The sequence below is a fragment of the Drosophila ananassae genome, chromosome 3R (genome assembly GCF_017639315.1).
Source record: "Drosophila ananassae strain 14024-0371.13 chromosome 3R, ASM1763931v2, whole genome shotgun sequence".
Classification (NCBI taxonomy): domain Eukaryota; kingdom Metazoa; phylum Arthropoda; class Insecta; order Diptera; family Drosophilidae; genus Drosophila; species Drosophila ananassae.
Window position 1 is genome coordinate 11,114,224 of NC_057930.1, and position 21,038 is coordinate 11,135,261.

The 21,038-nt window shown below is 41.5% G+C and overlaps 1 protein-coding gene across 5 annotated transcripts in view; it reads left to right on the plus strand.

Moving 5' to 3' along the window:
* LOC6506841 overlaps positions 1-20,774 on the plus strand; it is a 68,696-nt gene extending 47,922 nt beyond the window's left edge. For 2 of the 5 annotated variants that reach the window (XM_044716599.1, XM_044716601.1), the window contains 3 exons: positions 274-396; positions 17,124-18,290; positions 18,974-20,774. In XM_044716599.1, coding sequence (XP_044572534.1) covers positions 19,032-19,535 — 504 coding nt within the window. In that variant the 5' untranslated portion in view covers positions 274-396; positions 17,124-18,290; positions 18,974-19,031 and the 3' untranslated portion in view covers positions 19,536-20,774. Of the gene's footprint in view, positions 1-273; positions 397-17,123; positions 18,916-18,973 lie in introns of those variants that run through there. The other 3 variants (XM_044716600.1, XR_006507532.1, XM_001965224.4) reach the window with 3 other exon arrangements.
* The last annotated feature ends 264 nt before the right edge of the window (positions 20,775-21,038 follow it).

Genomic DNA, 21,038 nt, shown 5'->3' on the forward strand with positions numbered 1-21,038 from the left:
AGCGTGTTTAGTGCCCCGAGACTTTGGTCTTTATGCTTTTATAACTTTATTTGGCCAGGACAAACATTTCAGTTCAGATACAAGACACAAATTACAATTGCGGCGCGTAAGGAAATTAAAAAAGTATTTCCATGGCTCACAGGCTCACTGTTGCCACCGTTGCCTGCCTGCCTTCGTCCTTGTTGGTCCTTGTTATTCCATTTATTTATTTATTTATTCCAACCCGGCTAATGCAAATATATTTTACCTTGCTCTCTCTTTTTTTTTTTACAGACACTGCTGGCTGGAATCCGAATCCTTTCTTCGTTCGTGCGTCCTTTTCTGCTAATTGCTTTGTTTGGGTGTGTGTGTGTGGTCCTTTCCCCCGCTAAGCAGGCCAGGATCCTTCCACTCAAGGTTGGTATTATGCTCTGGTTTATATACATTGTATTCTTATACTGCCAGGGGTTAGCAATTGGTTTCATTTCTTTTTTTTCGGGTTTAATTGCAAGCTTTGGACAGATTTTAATTACTGACAGAAGCGGCGGACACACAACTTGTACGAAAGGTCATTGCGAATGTTATCCAAACAGTGGAATATTCAAATTGAAATTAAGCCAAAAAGGTTAAATAAGTATTTGATAATGGAAATCGGGCAGGGGAACGGGTCATTAAGGGTCACTCCACCCCGTGGATAATAATGAAAATGTGAGAATTTATTTGAAAAGGATAAGGAAAGTTTCGGCTTTAGACTTAAAGCAAGTCATAAATCTGTAAATAAATGGCTCTACAAGTTTCAACTCAATTTAAATAACCGTTTAACTTTATTGGGTCTTTTTCGGAGAGACATAAAATCCAATCCATTCCCAGATAAATCAATCGCTTCCAATTGCAGCTCAACAACTTTATCCGCAAAACTTTTCCAACAATTGCATTCAATAAAAGCAAAGTCTATTGAGTCTCGAACACAAATCAAACTCCACAGAAAAGACTACTGCAATAGAGAAACATAGGAACAACATTAGCATTTGTTAATCAAAGTGTAATTCCGCAATTGAGCTACCCAGATTGGTTAGAAGAACTTCTCCAAAACTGAACAACCATAAAAACCTCCAGCCCATCTGACATACAAACAGATAGACAGATAGAGAGAATAGGAAACTTTCTTAGCCAACTCAAGACACCACAAATCACTTTAAACTGTAAGGACTAAGGTGGGAGTATCAAGGAGATGGCAGTTCACCTGCCAGCCAGCCAGCCAGACAATCCTGGCCAAAGCTATTAAATCCCGCCACTTGTTTTTCTTTGCCAGCGACGGCGACAACCAGAAATCGTATATCTGTAAGATATACAATCACTTAAATCGTTGAGCGGCTAATCCAGCCGCAGACTACCAGTCGACTGGAGTTTATCATACATCACAGGGAAGGATAACTTCTTCGCATTCGCATTTCAAATGCCAAATATCAGTTTACAGGCTGAAGGGAACAAATCAATAATCAGAAAAACCTCAAGCCAGAAAACAGAAAATACAAAAAAGGCAGAAAACCCAGAGGCATATCAAATTTTTTTTCCTTTTCTTGATTGACTAGCGAGGGTGGAATATTAAAGCGTATGTATGTATGTGTCTGTGTCTGGGAAGTCCTTTTTGAGGAGTTTCCTTTCCTTTCATTCATTCTTTCACTGATTTCTGCTTTTACTTTCGATTTGGCTTTTGTATTTTGGTATTTGCGCTGATTAGCACAAAGGTTGAGGTTTCTGGGAGGGAGAGTCCTGCTCTGGAGTAGAGGTCCTGTGTAAACGGAAAAGAAATCAAATGTTGTCATCATTGCCGGCGTCGGTCTAATCTCTAGAGCATGTTAATAACCCAAAGGCTCTTGGCCAGGACCCACTCCCACTCCCACCTTCCCACTCCCATTCCTCCAATGTCCATGTAATTTCATGCAAATATCATATTATACGACCCGGCAATGGAGAACTGTACGTGTTGTGGGTATAGAAATGGTCTCTGACAATGTCGCACACAATATAATCATAACAACTCTGGACGGGGGGGAGGCAGGACACAGGACACAGGACCCAGTACCCAGGACGAGTGGGTGGTGCCAGTAATATTTGTCAATAGCCAGCTGACAATTGACATGAAAGAGGGAATGGAACTCTAACTGGAGCGGACAGCGTAAAAGGAGGCCATAAATAAGCAAATAAAATGTAACAACTAAGTGAAAATGTGAAAGGACCTTCTTTAATGTGCCCCTGGAGTGCTGGACTAAATGAAAAAATGTCCTCTCAATGTCGAAAGGATAATGAGAGCTTGTCAAAAGTGGTTGAGATATTGGAATTTAAATGTGGTTTTTTTGGTTAAATTCTATAACTGTTGAAGCGAGTGATATGTTTAGTATGGAGCTTAGTAAATAACTATGGTTAGTAGTTGGCCATTTCATCACTTTAAGCCTCACTAAGTTGGGCATTTAGTGGATTTCCATTTCCGAGAAAATCTGAAATGCCGAGCTTTGAACTCCTAACTGAGATGTTTTATTCATGGCACCCGAAATCTATTCGGAGCTTGAGCTGCTTAAGTGAGCTGATGGCCGGTCTGCTCATTTGCCAGCTAGTTAGCTATGCACTCTGCCACGCCCACGCCCACGCCCACCTATCTACTTAGAAGCAACAGCAGCTGCAGTATCAGTTGAGCTGCACACATCGCCAGCAATCTGCCTCACATTTTGCCAAACACTTCCTCTATTCTGGGGCATTCCGCCACCCCTGATAAGTCGAAATGCATTTCTTGGCATTTCTCTGAGCTGTCTCAGCTATCTGTGGAGCACAGAGCGCAGAACACATAGCGCCACACTACCAACTAAACAATGAAGAACTAATCCACAGAGTATACAAAAGAATGGCTATAAAACTGGTAGAGCTGGCAGAGCTCATGTGTGTAGGTGGATTGGTGGGGGAAGTCTAGGGGTGTTTGTATAAGGCCACTTTATGGCTGCCCTTCTGCAACAATTGTGCAGCGCTGCATTCAATCAACAAACTTTTAAAGCGCAGTTACAAAAGGAGGTGGGTGGGGGGTGGTTGCTGGAAGGCCAGATAGTGGGAGGTGGGCGGTGGGCAATGGGCGGACAAGATACGTGATGGTCAGAGGAATTGAACAACAGAAGCAGCAGCAGCAGCGTTTAATTATGACAATCAATACACATACAGGGATATAAACAGTAAGCACTCCATAAAGTTGACTTACGAATAAGTACAGTAGAATAACTACAGTATCAGCCACCTAAAAATCGTAGCAGGAGTCTTCACTGTACTGTAACACACACATGTGCCTGATTTTATTGCTGATGTGCTCTCATTGCTCATCTGCTCTATCGAGGGACCTCGGACTAGTGCAAATAAAACTTGATTAAATTCCATTGGCGGTTCCAATTTCGCACGGGTTGGGACTGGGTATGGATGTGGGTCTTGGGGTTCGGTTATATATGTTATATATGAAGTTGACCAGAGAGATTCTCCAGAGATACTGGCACTGTGACGGAGATGGCCCTGAGATGAAATAGTGGAGGGTAGAGTGGTTTTCTCTAATATATTACAACACTCAAACATAACCTAATTAGAAGGAGGTTGTAGAGCTACTATATATGTTTGTTTAACTAGTATTAGTATATATTTTATTAAATAGATAACTCAATGGTAACCCCCCTTTAATAGCCTTCCAAAAACAAATCTGTCATGTGATATCTTGCCTTTTATTATTCATTTCTAGACCAGGAATAGTCCTGGATTCAAAGTTGTTAATTAAATATTATTTACTGCCTACTCTTTCTATCTGCCACTAGCTATCTCTTTCTCTGGTATGCATTTTTGAAGTCCATCTCTGTCTTTGGCCTGCTCTCTGTTTGCAATGCCTTCAATTAACGTTTGTTGTACGCACTTTCTTTGACCAACAACCGCATACACACACCACCCAACCACCCACTGACACACCCACCCACACATACACTTTCATAATGGTTGGGTATTTGCACTGCCATGATGTGGGTGTGTGGGTGTGCGGAAGAGAGTCTCATGTGAAGTGGCGACAATCAAACACACACTCAAAGATTAATCCCGACACTCACTTGCAAACTAATTACATGGCTCTTAGGCAACGCCCCCACCCACCCACCAGCCCACTAGCTACCCCCTCCTACTACCCCCCCGTTTTTAGCCCAAAGGCTGAAAATCAAATAAGCTGGCAATGTAGCAGTGTAGCAGTGGGTGGCTCATAATATGACTGCCTCGGCTGCATGTAAACATCAATTGAATGCAACATTTGATTGGCAATAATTGAAAATAGTTGTTGGACTTGAAGAGGTGGCTGGGGTGGTGGTGGTTGATTGGAGTGAAGGACTGTGGAGTGGGGGAATGAGATGCCGCCTTTTTGCACTCACTGTAGTTGTTGCCATGGCGGCCTGTATTGGAGCTTTATTAAATTCATACCCATTGAAAGCCCAGGCAACGTCTGTTGTCATCATTAACTTTATCATCATCATCATCATGATCATTGTCATCATCTGCTTGACCATCACAAAGGCGCACTCCTACAACAACAATAAATGCGTAATGATAGTCAGTCACTGTCAGTGGCTCGCTGCCCCAGCACCCACCCATCACCTACCCACCCATCACCCCCTGCTGCCACTATCTCCCAGGCTTCCACTCTTTTTATATTTATTTTCCTTTTTTTTTTTTAACATGCCATTTCATTTAACTGCTGCGAACAAACAAAATGAAAAGAAGCTGGAGATCAGCTTCAGTTCTCAACTGGAAGTAAAATGCTTAAGACCTCACTGGGAGAAATGTTTTTGCCAAAAAGTAAATAATAAAGTTTATGAAGGAAACTATAGGGTTTGAAGTAGTTGTACCAGGTACCACATAGCCACTCTTGAAAGAGAGATAGAGCTCCCTTGTCTCTCCATTATTTTCTCCCAGTGCCATCTCACTCCCTTTGGAGCTGCCCAGCACCCACCATCATCCCGCACAGCTCAACTCATCTGGCCTGGGCATTGGTCATTTGTTTATTTCATCTGCTGTAAACTGTCATTACTTTGTCATGGGCAATCCGAACCGAAATAAGGAGGACGAGTGGAGCAATCAGTGGTAGCTCTGGAGTAGCAAACGCCTTTCACACGCCTGTTTACAGTTTTTCTTTCCACTGGCACTGCAATTTCTCATAGCTTACCACTGCCCAGGGCCCAGGGAGATGCGAAAAAATGATAAATTGACAGTTCTTATCTAGTATTATACGTTCTGTTAAGGTGCTTATCTTACGGTTGGAGCTACGAAAAGGTTGTTTACATTTAGTTAGTTGGGAAACCGCCAAATGGGACGCACAAAAAAAAAGGATGTCCAAAGTGGTTGTCACGCCAACGACTTTCCTGCGTTGTGGAAATTGAAAATTTCAACCAGCGACCGTCGGAGGTGTAATCCCCAATCGAACCCATTCATTAGATGTAAGCCCCCTAAAGCCTCGAGCATAATATCGCAGATTCAAGAGTCGAGCGGATAATTAAAAGCTTTTCAAAGGCCAAACAACACACACACATGGATGCAAACCGAAACATCAAAAGCCGCAAATCAGCAAGAAAAACTCATACACTTGAGGCGGATGGGAGTCGAGTATCTATGGATCTGTTGTGTGGATAGAGGAGTTCGAGTTAAAATGTCTGGCATCCAGATATACAATCTCTCTGCCATGCATATTGTTCGGTATTAATCGCATTACTTATTAAATCAATTAAAAACTTTTTCAAGCGCATAAATAACAACATTTGTTGCAAACGCAAGCAGTGTGGAAGCCATTCTTTAGAGCAGGGAGGGAGTCTGTAGAGAGCTCGGAAGCTGGTAAAAAAAAATAATAATAACAGACAATCACAGAGCATAATCTTTTATTGTGCTTGTAATGCATTTGTCTGACTCTCGAACATTGTTGTTGGTCTTGTTGATTTTGATGTAATTATTCACACAGCAATTGCTACTGCTGTTCCCTGGGCTACTGCTCTTCATAATCTGCAATAAAAACACTAAAGCGAGAGATGCACATTATTATGTGATTTCAAAAGGATTGTTGCAAAACAGCAACATAGCAACAGCAACACAGAGTCAGTCGTCAGTGGTTCATCTCACATTGCATAATGTCGGAACTGTGTTTGGTAATTTTATACTTTTGCATCCAACCAGGCAGCCATCCAACCATTCGTCTATGCCAGCCACTCATCCATCCATAACCCAGAATATACACAACACACACTCTCGTATAGTAAGTCAGTCATCTTTTTGTTGCATCTTTGCGGGTAAAAAGGCAAATGTGGCAATCAACTCGGTTGCCAGAGAGTCAGGCTCCACCTCCAAACTAATATACTTCCATCCAAGGACCTCGTTTCAGACCCCAAACTGATTGAAATATTCAAGGTATATATTCCTGGAAAATTGCTGATGACTTTTGCCAATGATAGCATTATAAGGTGGCATTGGATTTTCAATTTTCAGAGGGAGGAGTTCCAGGAGCGAGGAGCGTCTGTCAACTTCATTTCACCAAAGACGCTCTCAAAGGGGGAAGCGTTTAATTAAAAACATTTTGTATACACATTTGCTTCCTTTTTGTCGAGATGTTACTGCCTGTGTGTTTGTCTCTGTGTTATTGCGATTCCGTTTGCAATTGCTATTGCCTCAGTTTCCTTTTTGGCTTAAAGCACCCTACTACCAATATCTCCGCTCTCCACTACCCTGGCTAAAATCCGTATCCCAGCTCTTGTTAATGATATCACCAAATGGTTGCTGTTGCTGTTTCTGCTGTCAGATGTCTGTTGTCTGTTGTCTGTGCTGCTTGTTCGTTGCTGTGTTAATGATATTTAATGATGATGCCATGCTGCTACTCCTCTGCTCCTCCTCTTGCTGATGATTCTGCTGCTGATGCCACTGGCACGCCCCCATGGCCACCATGCCATGGAATATTTTGGCATATCCTTCGAATGGTGGGTATCCCTTCATTGCACATGCACATCCCCAAAAATTTGTTTGTCCATGTGGAGGGAGTAGGAGGGACGTCATCTGATTTTGTCTGCCTGATTTTGATTCTGATTCTGCTGCTTGCCTGCCTGCCTGCCTGACTTTTAATATTCCCCCCGAAAATCCGGTGGTCCTTCCGAACTAATTTTGGTTACGCAGGCGCCAGTTATTGCCCAGGGTCTATTTTTTTTCTCCTCCTCCAAGTCCACTCGGAAAAAAAAAGGTCATAATAGATCCTCCCCATAATATATTCCATTTGAAATCGTATCTGATATCTTTTTTTTTCTGTGCATCCTCTATACTTTTTGGGGTTTGTGGAAAGGCCCCCGCAGGCCACAATCATTATCAGTTTTCAGTTTTCCGCTCGCTTTTTCGGTCAGATGTCTGCATCCAAGGGATTCTTCATTTTGTGGCCAAATACAAAATCCACATTTCAGAGCTTTGAGAGTTTTTGGCGATTAAATTTTTTTTCGTTTTCCGGAGAGTTCGTTTTCCTGGAAATTTAAGAGATATCCTGCAGCCTTGTGCCTCAACTTGTTGCATGGAAACAAATTGCAGTTTGCACCAAAATTGTTGGTAATTGCTATTTGCCAGTCCAAAGATTGGGCTAATAAAACGCTCATCAAGGATAGCGCCTGTTAGAAGGATATTTATTGAGAGGCACTTAGTTTCCAGGCAAAGTAATTGCCGATGAACTGTTAAATATTTGTCAAGAAGACAAAGAGTTCAATGCAAGCTACTAAAGCGAGCTACAGATCAAGAACTAACTACTACTCGCAATAGCAGTTATTTAATTAATTATTTATCCAACTTCTATTTCCATCTAATTGACTTTCCATTAGCATTACCTATAACCCCCATGGTTTAGTCGCTAATTTTAGCCAACTGTTGGCTGTTTTTTTTTAGCCTCATTGGCTAACCAATCCATCCATTAAGCCAACCCATCCAGGGTTTCGTAACTAATTCCGCCTCAAGGCCCATCCTTCATCGGCGAGGAAATAGAATCGAATGGAAGTGAACCCAACTCCCTCTTAATTACCGGGAATCGAGCTTGTCAATCTTTTTTGTTTTAATTTTTTTTTGTTGGCCAAAAAAAAAAGTGTCAGTGGCTGTAAACGAACGAACTAATTTATGCATGCAAGAGCACGAGTACTTGTATCTATGTATCTATGAGATACTCGCTGCCTGTGATACTGTCGCTGTAGCTAGTCCTGGTCCTGATACTGGTCCTGGTACTGGTTGCTTTTCCCAGTTTATTTAATATGCGTGCGGCGTCAAGGTTTGTGATGATTATTTTGGCAGTATGGCGGAGGAGGGGGCGTGGCCAAAGCGAACAGACGGAAGGACGACACGCCTCCAGTTCATGCATACAAAAATAACCAATATTGATTTGTCATGGTGCTCTGTTCTCCTCTGCTATGGATTTTGAACGTGGGCGGGCCAGGCCGGGCCGGGCCGGGCAGGTTGGCTTCAAATAAGGACTTGCTGACGCAGGCCAGAGGATGTGGCGTGGCGGAGGGCTCCTTTGTTTGCCTTCTTTATTTTCACTTTTTATTTATTCTGCGACTGCTTTTAATGATTTCGCCTGCAGCTCTCAATGGATACACAAATCCGTCAAATCTCTAGACATTTTTTTCGCTGTCTGCTGTTGCATTTCGGGGGTGTTCCAATATTCTTATAAAAATTAGATTTTAAAATGAAGAAAATATCTCTTAAGATCGGAGAGACAGAAAAGAGACAGCAACCTCACTTTAAGTTAATAGAATACAAAGTTCTGAAATCACTTGCAGTTGTTGTATTTCGGGTGTGTTCCAGAATTTTAACAACGAGGAGATTTTAAAATAAAGAAAATATCTCTAAAGATTCTAAGATCTCTAAAAGTACCGGGTATTATAGAATCAAGAAAGCAAATCTAAGCCCAAGCCTGTCTTTGAATAGAAACCTTTATCCTTTTTTTGCTCTTATAATTATGCTTTGTTTTGTTCCAGAATTCTTAGAAAAAAGGGATTTCCAAAGGAAGAAAATATCTCTCAAGAGTCAAAAGACAGAAAGGCGATCTTTAAGAAGCAAAATTTAAATCAAAAGCAGTCTATAAATGAAAATAAAAACAAACATTTTCTCATTCCATAAAGACAACTCTCCAAAAATGTAATTTCGTATATTAAATTGTTTTGTTTGCCAACTCATGTTGAGATTTTATTTTTGACGTTGGCCAAAAGCCTTTTGTCAGACAGACTCCCTAATCTCTTCCCCCCAACAAGCCCCAGCACTTGTTGTGTGTGTCTGAGTGTGTGCTCTGTGTGTGCATTATGATGTTGATTATGCAGATTATTATTATCAGCCAGAGCACATAGGCCAGGGGACTGAGACTATGACTACGACTGAATCTGAGCCAGAGCATCGTTGCATGATTCATAGTTGGTCGTGGTGTGCATGCCTGAATGGTTTGAGCCGCTTAGACACGCTTGATGGGCTGCCAGCCAATGGATTGGGCCAAAAACTTTGCCTCTCTGTAATAGACCGTCAGCCGAATGCATTCACTGAACAATTGAAATTTATAATTAGTAGCAGCAGAGCACACGCACAGACTAGCAACCGGAGAATATGATTAATACTTCCCGAAGTTATTTGTTATTAGATTACCCCATTATACACTAAAAGAAAACAAATATAAAGAAACATATATATTTAATGGATATAGTAAGGCCTGGCTTCTAAGGCACAATGATCTATACTCTTACTTCCTTGTAATATATATTTTAATAAAATATTATCCCACTTCCTGACAGTGTATGTCTGGTTTTGGGGATCGTTTCGGGACTGCATTGTAGTCGATTCTGCTCCATTGTCTGCTGGCTGGCATTGTCTGCCCTGCCCGGCTTTGTTTTCATCGCCTAGGTTGGCTCTTGATAAGAGACTCCCTCACTCCTTGTCCTCGCTTTTTTGGTGGCTGGAGTGCCGGAGTCGAAACTTCAAATTGAAAACTTTAATTAGAATTATTGTTATTGTTGTTGGTGGTGGTGGTGGTGCTACTTCCACTGCCACTGCCATTGTCAATGGCTCCAGCTGGCGGTTCACTTTGGGCTCTTAAGTGCCCAGACCAACTGAACTGAGACTCACCTTGGTCTGAGCTGGTCCTGCAAAAGTTGACGCAAAAGTTTGCCGCAGGAACTTGACGCGTGTTCAACATACTTGAGCGCCTTTTCTTTGGGGATAGAACCTGGAAAGTGGGAGGGAGGACCTACAGAGGACGATTTCCTGGCAAGTGCAGTTTTAATATGTTGAAAGTTTTGTTCGGAAATCAGTTAGCCGCTTAGTTTTCCACTTTGCCACCACCTAACTCCAGGCCAGGCCAGGTCACCCTCCAGGCATCCCACTTTTATCAATCATGCAATTTAGAAATATATACCATCTCCCCAACTATGTACTTCCTGTTTAATTGTCAATTAGTGGGCACATATTATATTTCTGCTGTGAACGTTTTTCAAACTCAATCAGCCACAACGAATTGGATCCGAGAGAGCCTCCAATCAATTTATTTATTTCGCATTTTGTAGATTCAAGTGTAGGGGAGTTTTTGGGCAACAAACCATTAATTAGTTAGGCCGCAAATTAGTGGAACATTTTCAGCACACAGCTCCGGGTTATTTTATGTTATAATTCTTTTTTTTTTTTTTTATCGAAAAACCTGAACTTTAGACCTAGACCGAAGCCCTGTAATTATTAAAAATGAATTTCAATCTAATTTATAATGAGATGGTTTTGGCATATTCCATTGTTGTTGGCATTGTGGCTATTGGTTGTCGGTTCTTTACAATATATATGTATATAGTTGTGTGCAGTATCGTTCGAAACTGAATTGTGGTTGCGGCCCTATTATTGGATTTGCTAACAAATTGCTTTATAGGCAAATCAGATTCACTTAGCGTGTGATTTCTGCGGCGGAGAATGTTTGCCAACTATTGTTTTCAAATTATTAAACAGTCATGGATGGCATCCAGAACACTCTCAGTCTCTTTAATTCTTCGAATCAGTTCCAGATAATAAAAATATCTCCTTCCTTCGCCAATCAATCACTGTCGTGTCGGGCCATTGATTGTCCAAACACTCGGTTAAAAATACTCATGTATGTTATATATAAAAGCGAACAATGAACTCGGCCAAATGTCAAATAATTACGACACATAGACGTTTAACTGAAAAGTTCTCATTTGCTTGCGATCGAGTGCCGATCATTTATCAATATTCGAGGGCCAAGTAATCTGACCTCATGCCACTTCTGGTTGCAGACACTTCTGGGTCTTAACAAAAAAAACCTCCAAATTGTACGCATTTCGCCATATTGTTCTAATTGCAGCCATTTGTTAGGCTGAACAGCATAAAAAAAAAATTACTGAAATAAAGAATAAAGTGAAATGCGTGTCGTTATTTTGAAATCAGCTGTGGCCCAGTCATTTGGAGCGGACTCCCTAATTGATATTAAATAACTCAACGGCACGGCACACACACTCGCCACACCAGCCACAACCTGTTACGCAAGGCCTCCCCTCCTCACCCTTTTTTGTATATTTTAATAAATGCAAAGCCATAAATAAACTGCCGCCCAGGTTGGCTGCCCCGACACTCTCGACACTTTCCAACAAATTAACAAAAAATATCAAAACATCCCTCTCACAATATTCAAAAAAAAAAGAAACAATTTCTCAAATTTCTCAACAACAAGAAGACATAAAAAATCCAAACTAAACGTTTATCATTCGAACAAAAAAGAACTTGCCATATTTTATACATTATTTACGCCGATGGAACCGTGACTAATTAAGCAATTTCTGAGCCAAATCAGAGGCCGATTCTCAGAGTCTGCCATCAAGTCCCACTAATTATTTATGGTTTTAATGATAACTCCGGCTTTTGTTCGTTTTTTTAAAACATTTTTTTATGTCGACTTAAGAGGGATATTGTACGATTTTGTTTCTACACTTTCTTGAAAGGTTTTTCGAGTTGTGGATTATCGATTTATTGCCTCTTTTCCGATCATAAAAGTTTTCTTAAACATTTCTTAATTTTATTGCAACAAGAAAATATTTCTACTCTAATCCAACTCTAAACTATATCTTTATTATAATCTTGTTCTTAGTCAAAGGGTACACTAGCTTCGACTGTAAAACAAAAAGTCTAGTCTACTACCCATCTCTAGTTGGATTCTATTTTATATTTTAGTGCCCCTCCATTAAAGCATTTTTACGGGCCCGACTTGACTTTTGTTTTAGTGGGGACTCTATCTCTTGGTTTTTTAATTTCCAGTTTGATTGCCAGCCTGGCTTTGATTCTTGTCCGTGGCTTGATTCGGTTTCGTTATTGCCATCTATAAGTGCGTAATTTACTTAAGCTGCTTTCGGCTTAATATGCGCATTTTAATAGATTTGTTCCACTATCGTCAAGGCAATAAATTAATAAAACGCTCAGCCGCAGCCTAGAACCTGGCTTTTCTCCTTTTTCTTTTCTCTCTCTCGGTTTTTCTTACTATCCTATCCTTTGCAGTATGCACTTGACTCAGGGTTTCGATGGTACACTGAAAGGAAATAGGGATTTTAATATTAATTATCAAAGAAAACACTACTAAACTTTTGTTTAATAATCCAGGCAGGCAACCTCTATCCTTGCTCTTGGCTTGAAAATTGTATGCATTTTTTGAGTCCTAGTTGTTGACTTTTTCTTTCAGTGCCACCTGTTAGCTGGGTACCCTGGTCTGAAAGCTTTTCAGCTGCGGCTGAGTGCCTCTAAGATGCAACTAATGATAACGTGGGGCACAGACACCACCGACTACGACTGCCATGCTGGATGGGCTTGGGGCTTGGGCCTTGGCTTAGGTATGGGGCTTGGAAGCGAGTTTAGGGGCTGTGCCGGAGATGCAGCTAGTAGATGCGGCTCGATTAAGCTGCTTACCTTTGCAGGGGCGTTGCATTTTGGGTGTAGCTGCCGCATCAGCGAGGTCGCCACAGCTGACAGCTCAATGGCCTCACATGTGTGTCGGTATATGGGTTGAGTTTGTTTTGTGTCAGTTTACAGTTGGCTCCATTCATAATTATCAGCCTGGTCCCTGCCTCTCTCCAATCTCCATTCCGTGGGGCGGACGGCATTGCTGCGCTTTTTCACGCTTTGGCGGCTCATTAAAAGAACGGCAACTGACATTGCCTTTTGTCCCGAAACTGGCAGACACGCCTTTATTTTGGCAGCGAAGGTATAGCTACGAAAGTGGGCGTTATTTTGGTGGGGCTTCATATGCAGAAGAGGTCTGTGTAGAAGAGATGCATCTCCCAGGGCCCCCTTGGTTATAAATTATGTTTGCCTCGCACAAGATTGATAGTTCTCCTGCCTCAGCGCCGTTAGCCCGGGCCTTTAAGCCCAAAACTATGACTATGCCTATGTCGATGGCAATGCCATTATGCATTTTCGACGATGTCATTCCCGTTGACCCAGTTCCTGAATTCGGGCTGAATTCGGCGAGTGTCCCCTTTAATTAGCATATGCCGTGGCAGGCTAGCTAGCACCTGACCGGGCAGCGCGAAAAGCGATAATTTGTAAACGGACCATGCTGGCTGGCCCATTGGCCCTTAACTGGCCAATATTTCGTGGCTATATAGATAAGCCCAAAGAGAATGGCAAATTGAGCTGCTTATTATAAAACTACGGCCTAATGGATTAGGCCATCAGGTGAATGGGGCTTTAAAGATTGGAAAGTTGGAAGAATAATTAAATGGCTTCTATTTCTCAGTGATTTATGTTCAACTCTATAGAATATTTGGAAGAATTTGCATCCAAGACCTTAAACCAAAAACATCAACAAGTATGTGCTGCAAGTTCGGGCTTCCCTGCATAACACAAATCCCTTCTGGCATTCCTCTCGGCACGTGTGTGTGTGTTCTAATCCCTTTTTCCATGCATCCAACCTCTGCCAGAGACTGGATGGCTCAGAAAAAGAGGTTAAATCCAATTCGCTTCAGATTCCCAGTCCATTTCTCGTCAAACAACAACAATGGCTTTGAAGAATAAAGCTCAGAGGGTCAAAAAGAGAGAGAACCACTTCACTTCCAAATGTAATCTTTTTAAACGTGAAACTCCAACAATCGAAACTTTCAAGCTGGCCCACAAATGAGTCTCAGACTTAAATGAGTTTCAATTTCAGGGAAGTACTCGTAAATAAAACCATTTTCCCCTCTGTTAGATATCGCTTTTCCCTTCATTTTATTACTTTTCATTTATACATACAATTTTTGTATGGCTGGACAATCAAACATTGATGTCAGAATTTAATATGCTGGATAAATCGGTTTGAGCCATTGACACATTCATGCGTTCGTTTGGTATCCATATCCGAGATTCGAATTCGTTATGCTATTGGGACGAGTACTACCCGTAGTATAGTACCCCAACCAAAGTTGTCTCCATGGAATGTGTAACAAACTCCCCCCTTCAACTGTACCAACTCTTATATTTGTATTTACACGCCGACTCCCCTCCCCTTCACAATTCATTTATATAAAATTTTGTTTTTATATTTCTTTGTTTTGTAAATAAAATATAAAAAAAAATGGGGAGGGAGAGGGATATGAGAATTTTTCACTCTTATTGCTTTTCGAAGCTTTTCCATGGTTCACATTTCATTTATTTTCACTCGAGTGTGTATGGATGTGTGTGCACTTCACAACTTAATACACTTTATTATTGAAAATATTTTTTATTACAAGTGGGTTGGAGATGGAGATGGAGGTAGGGGCTTGGGTGGTTTGGTTGGAGCGGTAGATTCCTGGAATTATTTGTTGTTTGGGTTGCATACAAGTTGAATATATTTTTTTGGGGGAATTTTCTCCTCTGCAGCTCTACAGCTCTCCACAGCTCTGGGCTATGTGTTGGCCCTGACACGCAGCTCTTGTTGTTGGGCATTGATTTGCTGCACTCGATTCCCCCGAAATACAAACACCAATACACAATACCAACTTTTGTCCAGCCCACCGCCCTTTAACAATTTTTTATATATTTTTATTTTTATTTTTATTATTTTTTTACAGCAGAAGCAGCAACACTCCCTTTCTGATTTTGATATTCATGTTGCATGTTGCTGACTTTTGAAGTTTTTTGGCAATTCGAACTTTTTCCTCTGAAGTAGGGGGTGGTAGGTGGTGGTGGTGGTGCTGGCCCAGTTACAAATAATAAAAAAGAAAACAATTTGAATAGCTCTTTGCATTGTTTACTTCAATTTACATTTATTTTTCGCTTTTGTGCGTTTCTTTTTTGAGGTTTTTGGGGGAAAAGAATCATCTTGCCCTTGTGCCTCTGTTTTTATGCAAATTCCTGCCTCTGAACCTCTTTAATGAACTAATTTTGTGGCAGAGCCATGTATGTACCCCCTACATCAGCCCATGTTTATTTATGTGGCGTTGGCCGCCGACTGCTGCCTCATTTGCAAAAGTTTCCAGAGAAGAGATTCGCTTTAGCTCCAGTCCCTGTCCCCCCATTTACTCACCCGACTCATTCTGTATGTGTCAGTTTGATAAATGATATCAATTTCTTATAGACTCTCGCACTCACACTCTTTTTGGCATCAAAAGTTTGTTTGGGAAGGAGGCCTTCCTACTCCTCCTCCTTCGCCGAGTTGCGTTTCTGGTTCTGTATTTGTTTTCCAGCCATCAAGTCCAAGTCCACATTTGCCAATTTGACACTTTTAGCGATGCGCGTGTGCCGTTTTGCCGTTTTGCCATGCCGAGGCACTTGAATTTCAAATGTATCTCAAGGCCTGACAGTCGAGCTTATGAATTTTTAATATGGAATAAGGCAATCTCTTAGGGAACCAACAACAACCTTTCTTCTCCGCTCTTCTTCCCAATATGCTAATCTCCGGGTTGAGAGCTAAGTGAAGTCGAATCAGCTGGAAAACTTTTTGCCAAAGATTTGCTTAAGTAAATTATCCAAATAGGGCTCTCATTCAGACATTTCCAAAGCCAATTAAAAGCAACAGGTATCTGGGGGGAAATGGAAACCATAAATTATGCGTCTTTGTAGACTCTCTTCTATGAAAATCTCTGCAATAATTTAAAATGCCAACGAACATTCATAACGAGCATACAATTAACACAAATTCCCATCGGCGGCTGCCCGGCAGCTATTAGCTATTAGCCCAGAAAAACACACATCGGACACATTAGCGGAGACATACTCGACTCCAAGATACAGATACATAGACCCACCAAGTAGCCAGATACAAGATACAACAGACGGCGACAGACGGACGACAAAAAAAGGCCGCGGGGCCAACAGTTCCCTCCAGTTCTCATGTAAATGACATGGAGGGGGACTAGAAAAACTTTCGGCCACTAATCTATAATGCTGTCAGCCATTAAACAACTGAAAAACCAAATTTGTAACTCATTAAACAAAAAGGCATTAAAAACCTAAACCGAAAAATGAAACTGGCCGATGGCTGAGTGACTGTCTCATTTGGGCTGCCAAATAATATTTAATTATAAACAAATAACCGAGTCTATGGGTTGGGATAGAGAGACAGGGCCAGGTCTCTGTCTCGGACCGTGTGTCTCGTAAAAGGTGCCGAGTGATTAATTATTATGTCAGGGAATTAAATCAAATATTTGAGTTGACACACAGTGTTCGGGCCAAGACGGACGATGCAACGCGTTATCTGTCTGTTCGAAATCACGAAATGCAAATAAAAATGACTTTAAGGAAAACTTAGGAATGGTTCAGGTATAGAGGGGGTGGGCCAACCAAAATACCAACCATAATAATTTCTTCTGGTGCCTGTCGCGCGGTGCCATGAAAAATTGAAAAGCCAACAGGCCGCTCCGGCCAAAGATAACATAATCCATAGCCCGGAGGAACCTTTTCTTCTCCTTCATTTTCTTTCACTCGATTCGGTTCAGTACGTTTTTTTTTTTGGGATTTTTTTTGTATTTTTATTTGTGACTAAGACAAAGAAAGGCAGTCAGGCTGGCAGTCGGGGCAAAACATTAGCATATATCAATGCCAAATGCAAATAAATCATCAATAACATTTCTCTGCCACTTATGCACCACTTACAGATACTTACCCCGACGACGGATACGGATTCGGATTGGGATTGGACGAGCCAGCCAGCCACAGACAGACAATCAGACAAAAAGAGAGCTCAGAGGCCAGGTAACTGCAGCTGTGCAGCCTGCATTTTCTTCACATCGAATATCTTCATACCTACATACAAATATATGTATGTATATGCCCTGAGGAGGAAACCTGAAGGAAAATAAGAATAAAACGCCAACGCGTCTGTCATGTGCGAGTCCTCGAGTCTGTCCTAACTAAGGCGCCTTGCATAAATTTACGCCAGAGGATAAGCTGGAACTGGGACGAGGAGTGAGAGGACTCCCTTCGGAAATGGAAATGGAAGGGCAAACATAAAGCAATTTTATGCGTTTTTAAAATGCGGCAATTGACTGAAACAACAAAAGCAAGAACAGAGTACCCAAGACCTGAGAACTAAGAACTGAAAACCAAAAAAACTGGCAACTGGCAACTGGAAAATTCAACAAAACCGCATGTGAGCACGTTTTCCGAAGGGTAAATCAAATATAAGCGAGCCACAGTGGAGGGAGGAACCGGGACCACCGCAAACCCATACCCATTTATATGGTACGGCGTATCGAAAGGACGAAGGAAGAGCTCTCATCCTCGAGCCAGAGTCCTATATCTTAGCTGATAAGCAAAGCAATGGCAAACGCTTGATGGTTTGTTGACGACCAACAAAAAGTTCTTGAGCGTCGTGTGTAAACATTGGCTGGCAATAGCGGCAAACTGAGAACGGAAAAAGGGAAAACATACTCGTTGGTAGTAAGCAAGGACAAGGCACAACGAGCAAGGAGCCCAGCACCCAAGGAGCCATCCAGCACCATCCAGCGTTTATAAATGCGCTACAGTTACAAATTGTAGCCACAGCTGTGCGTGTGTGTGAGGCAGCACATGTGTGCTCTAAACCATTTATAAATGTAACAAAAGCACTGGCTACGACAGCAGAAACAACACAACTCAACAACAGTAACAGCAACAAAAATTTATATAAAAAAAAAATAACAAAAAAAAATAGAAAAAAATAGATGAAAAAAGGAGAAAGCTCTTGGCACAAGTGCAATGCATAAATATAAACAAAGAGATAGAAACTGAAGTCGCCGAAAATACACACACCAGCTACTACCAAGGTGTTATTGCGGATGAGGGTGTGCAAATCTTATAAATAAAAAAAAAAGTACAAAATCCGGCTCATAAATCGATAATTTAAGGCAATGAGGAGAGATCTTTCCACAACTAAAGGGAGAGATACAAGATACGCTTTGCTTCATGCCGTGGCTAAGTGCTAAAAGTGCAATTTCAGCAATTGTATCTGCAAGATACATTAGCGTACGCAGGGGTGTGCCTGCCGTGTGTGTAAGAGTGTGTGTGTTTAATGACAATTTGACACTGGCAAAATACATGAAATTGAGCAATTTATATGCCAAATGTGTAATTTGATGTTCGGCCGAGATACATTCCTGTTTCTGCCAAGCAGATGTCGGTTAAACGGGACCAAAGAACTTTAATTGCAGCCATCCAGACATCGTTGAGATACATTTTTATGTGTGTGTGTGTGTGTGTGTGTGTGCGTGATGCAACAATAAACTTTCCATAAACATTAATTGCAACTGCTACTGCCAGATGGCCATTTGTAGCTACTATCTGTAATTTTTATAAAAAAAAACAAAAACTAATACGATTTTATAATTTAGTAACTGACTAAGAGGGTGGGTGGGGGAGAATGACTAGGGACAACTATAGCTGCCGCCGTAATTGCATTTTTAGCCAAAAAGCCAATTCATTGCTAATATTTGTTTTTTTTTCCCTCCATCTCCGTTTTATTATCCAGAGCATCGTCCACAATTAGCGCCATCGGGGCCAAGGAGCCAAGCACCGACCAATGGAACATGTTGATGCCGGTGCGGGAGTACAACAAGCACATAGCCAAAATACCGAATTGCAAGATGAGGAGGCAATGGCCAGCGCTTAGAGCATCGATGATGCTGCTCCTGTCCCTCCAACTGTTGCTCCTCCATCTAGCTGCCGTCCTGGCCCTGGAACCGGCGCCTGGGGGCGGTGCTGGTGGTGGAAGTGCATCTGGCAATGGTGGTGCTTCGCCAGCTGGTGGAGGCAGTGGAGCTAGTGGGAGTGGCGGTCCAGCCACTACACTTATAGCCAATCTCACGGAACAGGGCAGTCCCGGTGTGTATAATTCGACAATGGCCCAAATACTAATTACATGTATATGGCATTTATGTGGCTCTCTTAGCCAAGCTAACCCAAAACCCACATCCCATCCCATCATTTCACATTATTTCCCTTTTAACCTCTGGCGACATTTTGGCATTTGCTGGTACAGTGTGCGAATGTTTGTGTGTACTTCCTTGTGCGCATTTCCGGTTTCCGGTTAGGTTGTTGGTGGTAGGTGGGGTGGCACAAAACTATTAGCCACTTGGCGTTAAATAACCACGCCCCCTTTGCCCCACTTAACCCAGCCGCGGAGGCAAAACACTAAGCATCAATTAACCCAATTTTCAGAATCCATTTTCACCTGCAGTTACCAGGCTTTGGCTTTAGCTGGAGTATTTTTCTAGCTGCGTGTTCACAGCTCGCTCGGTTGTAGAACCTTCTATAGCTTACTATATACTATAGAGATTTTTTTTGTAGAGCTTTCTTTCTGCCAGTGGCAGTGGCAAGTGCCCCAAGTGGCAGTGTCGAAACCAACTCCCAATTCCCCAAATACCAATCCCCCTCCGTCCACCTAATCCTTTACGTATATGTATAATGCTCTGGACCCTCTTGGCCAGACTTTGTGTTTCTTTCTTTCATTTCTTTCACAGGCGTTGGCGCTTTTGTTGTAGTTTGGTTTGGTTTGGATTCTGGAATGGACACTGGAGTTGGAGTGGAAGCTGAAATATAATTAATCCATTGATTTTCAATTTTTTCCCCACAGCCTTAATAATTCACAATAATCATTTCAGTCATAAATACACATTCTTTTGCAGCATTTAACAATGAATATTGATACAGAATATAGTTTTTTTCCAGCTGTATATTTTTTTATTTAATTGTATGGAAATACCCATTACGAATTGATGACCAGGTAATGAAAGTAATAAAAAAAAGAAATGATGCAATGATTTTAATTTGAAAATTGCTTTGTTGGACACCTGATATGCATATAATATAAGTATCAATTATTCATTTCAACACATTCAATTTTTAGTACTCGACTTTTTTGTTCCAGCTTTTTTGTCGCTATCAATCAAATTATAAACAAGTATTACATGCATTTTTAAATTGTTTCTTTTTGCCAGCCGCCTGACTGGAAATGTTGTCACAAAAGTGCAGAATGCGGGTGGCCATTACAATCCAACCGGGTCTTGATTGATTCCCATGGCCAAGAAACACCTGGAGCGACACCAGATGTCAGAGGTTATTAAACGAAGTGTCAACTCTTGCTGGAAGCTGTATTTAATTTGATTAGCACACAAAAATTATAAATGATTGATGTTAGAAAAGTAAAATACATACATGTTTGTGCAATAAATAGAATACTATTTTTGTAATACGACTTTAAGTTACTTCTATAATCTAGATAGTAGAATCTACATCTTGAATTGAATAAACAACTAATTTATATAAAAATACCATGAAATGTTTTGCTGGTGTGTCATCCTTTTTGGTTTCATTTTCATGTCGAACTGTCGATCAAGCAGCTCCTCGCCATGGGGGCCTGGTCCCGGAGACGCAGGAAGTTGTCTTAACCTGTCCATAAAGATGGCACTCCTCGGCCTACACGATTGCCGTTAAAAACTCGTTTTAATCTGAGAGCCTCTTACCTACGTTCTGGTTATTGTCGTCGTTATTCGTGGCTCTGTCTCCGGCTCCAGCTCCAGCTCTGGCTATGGCTG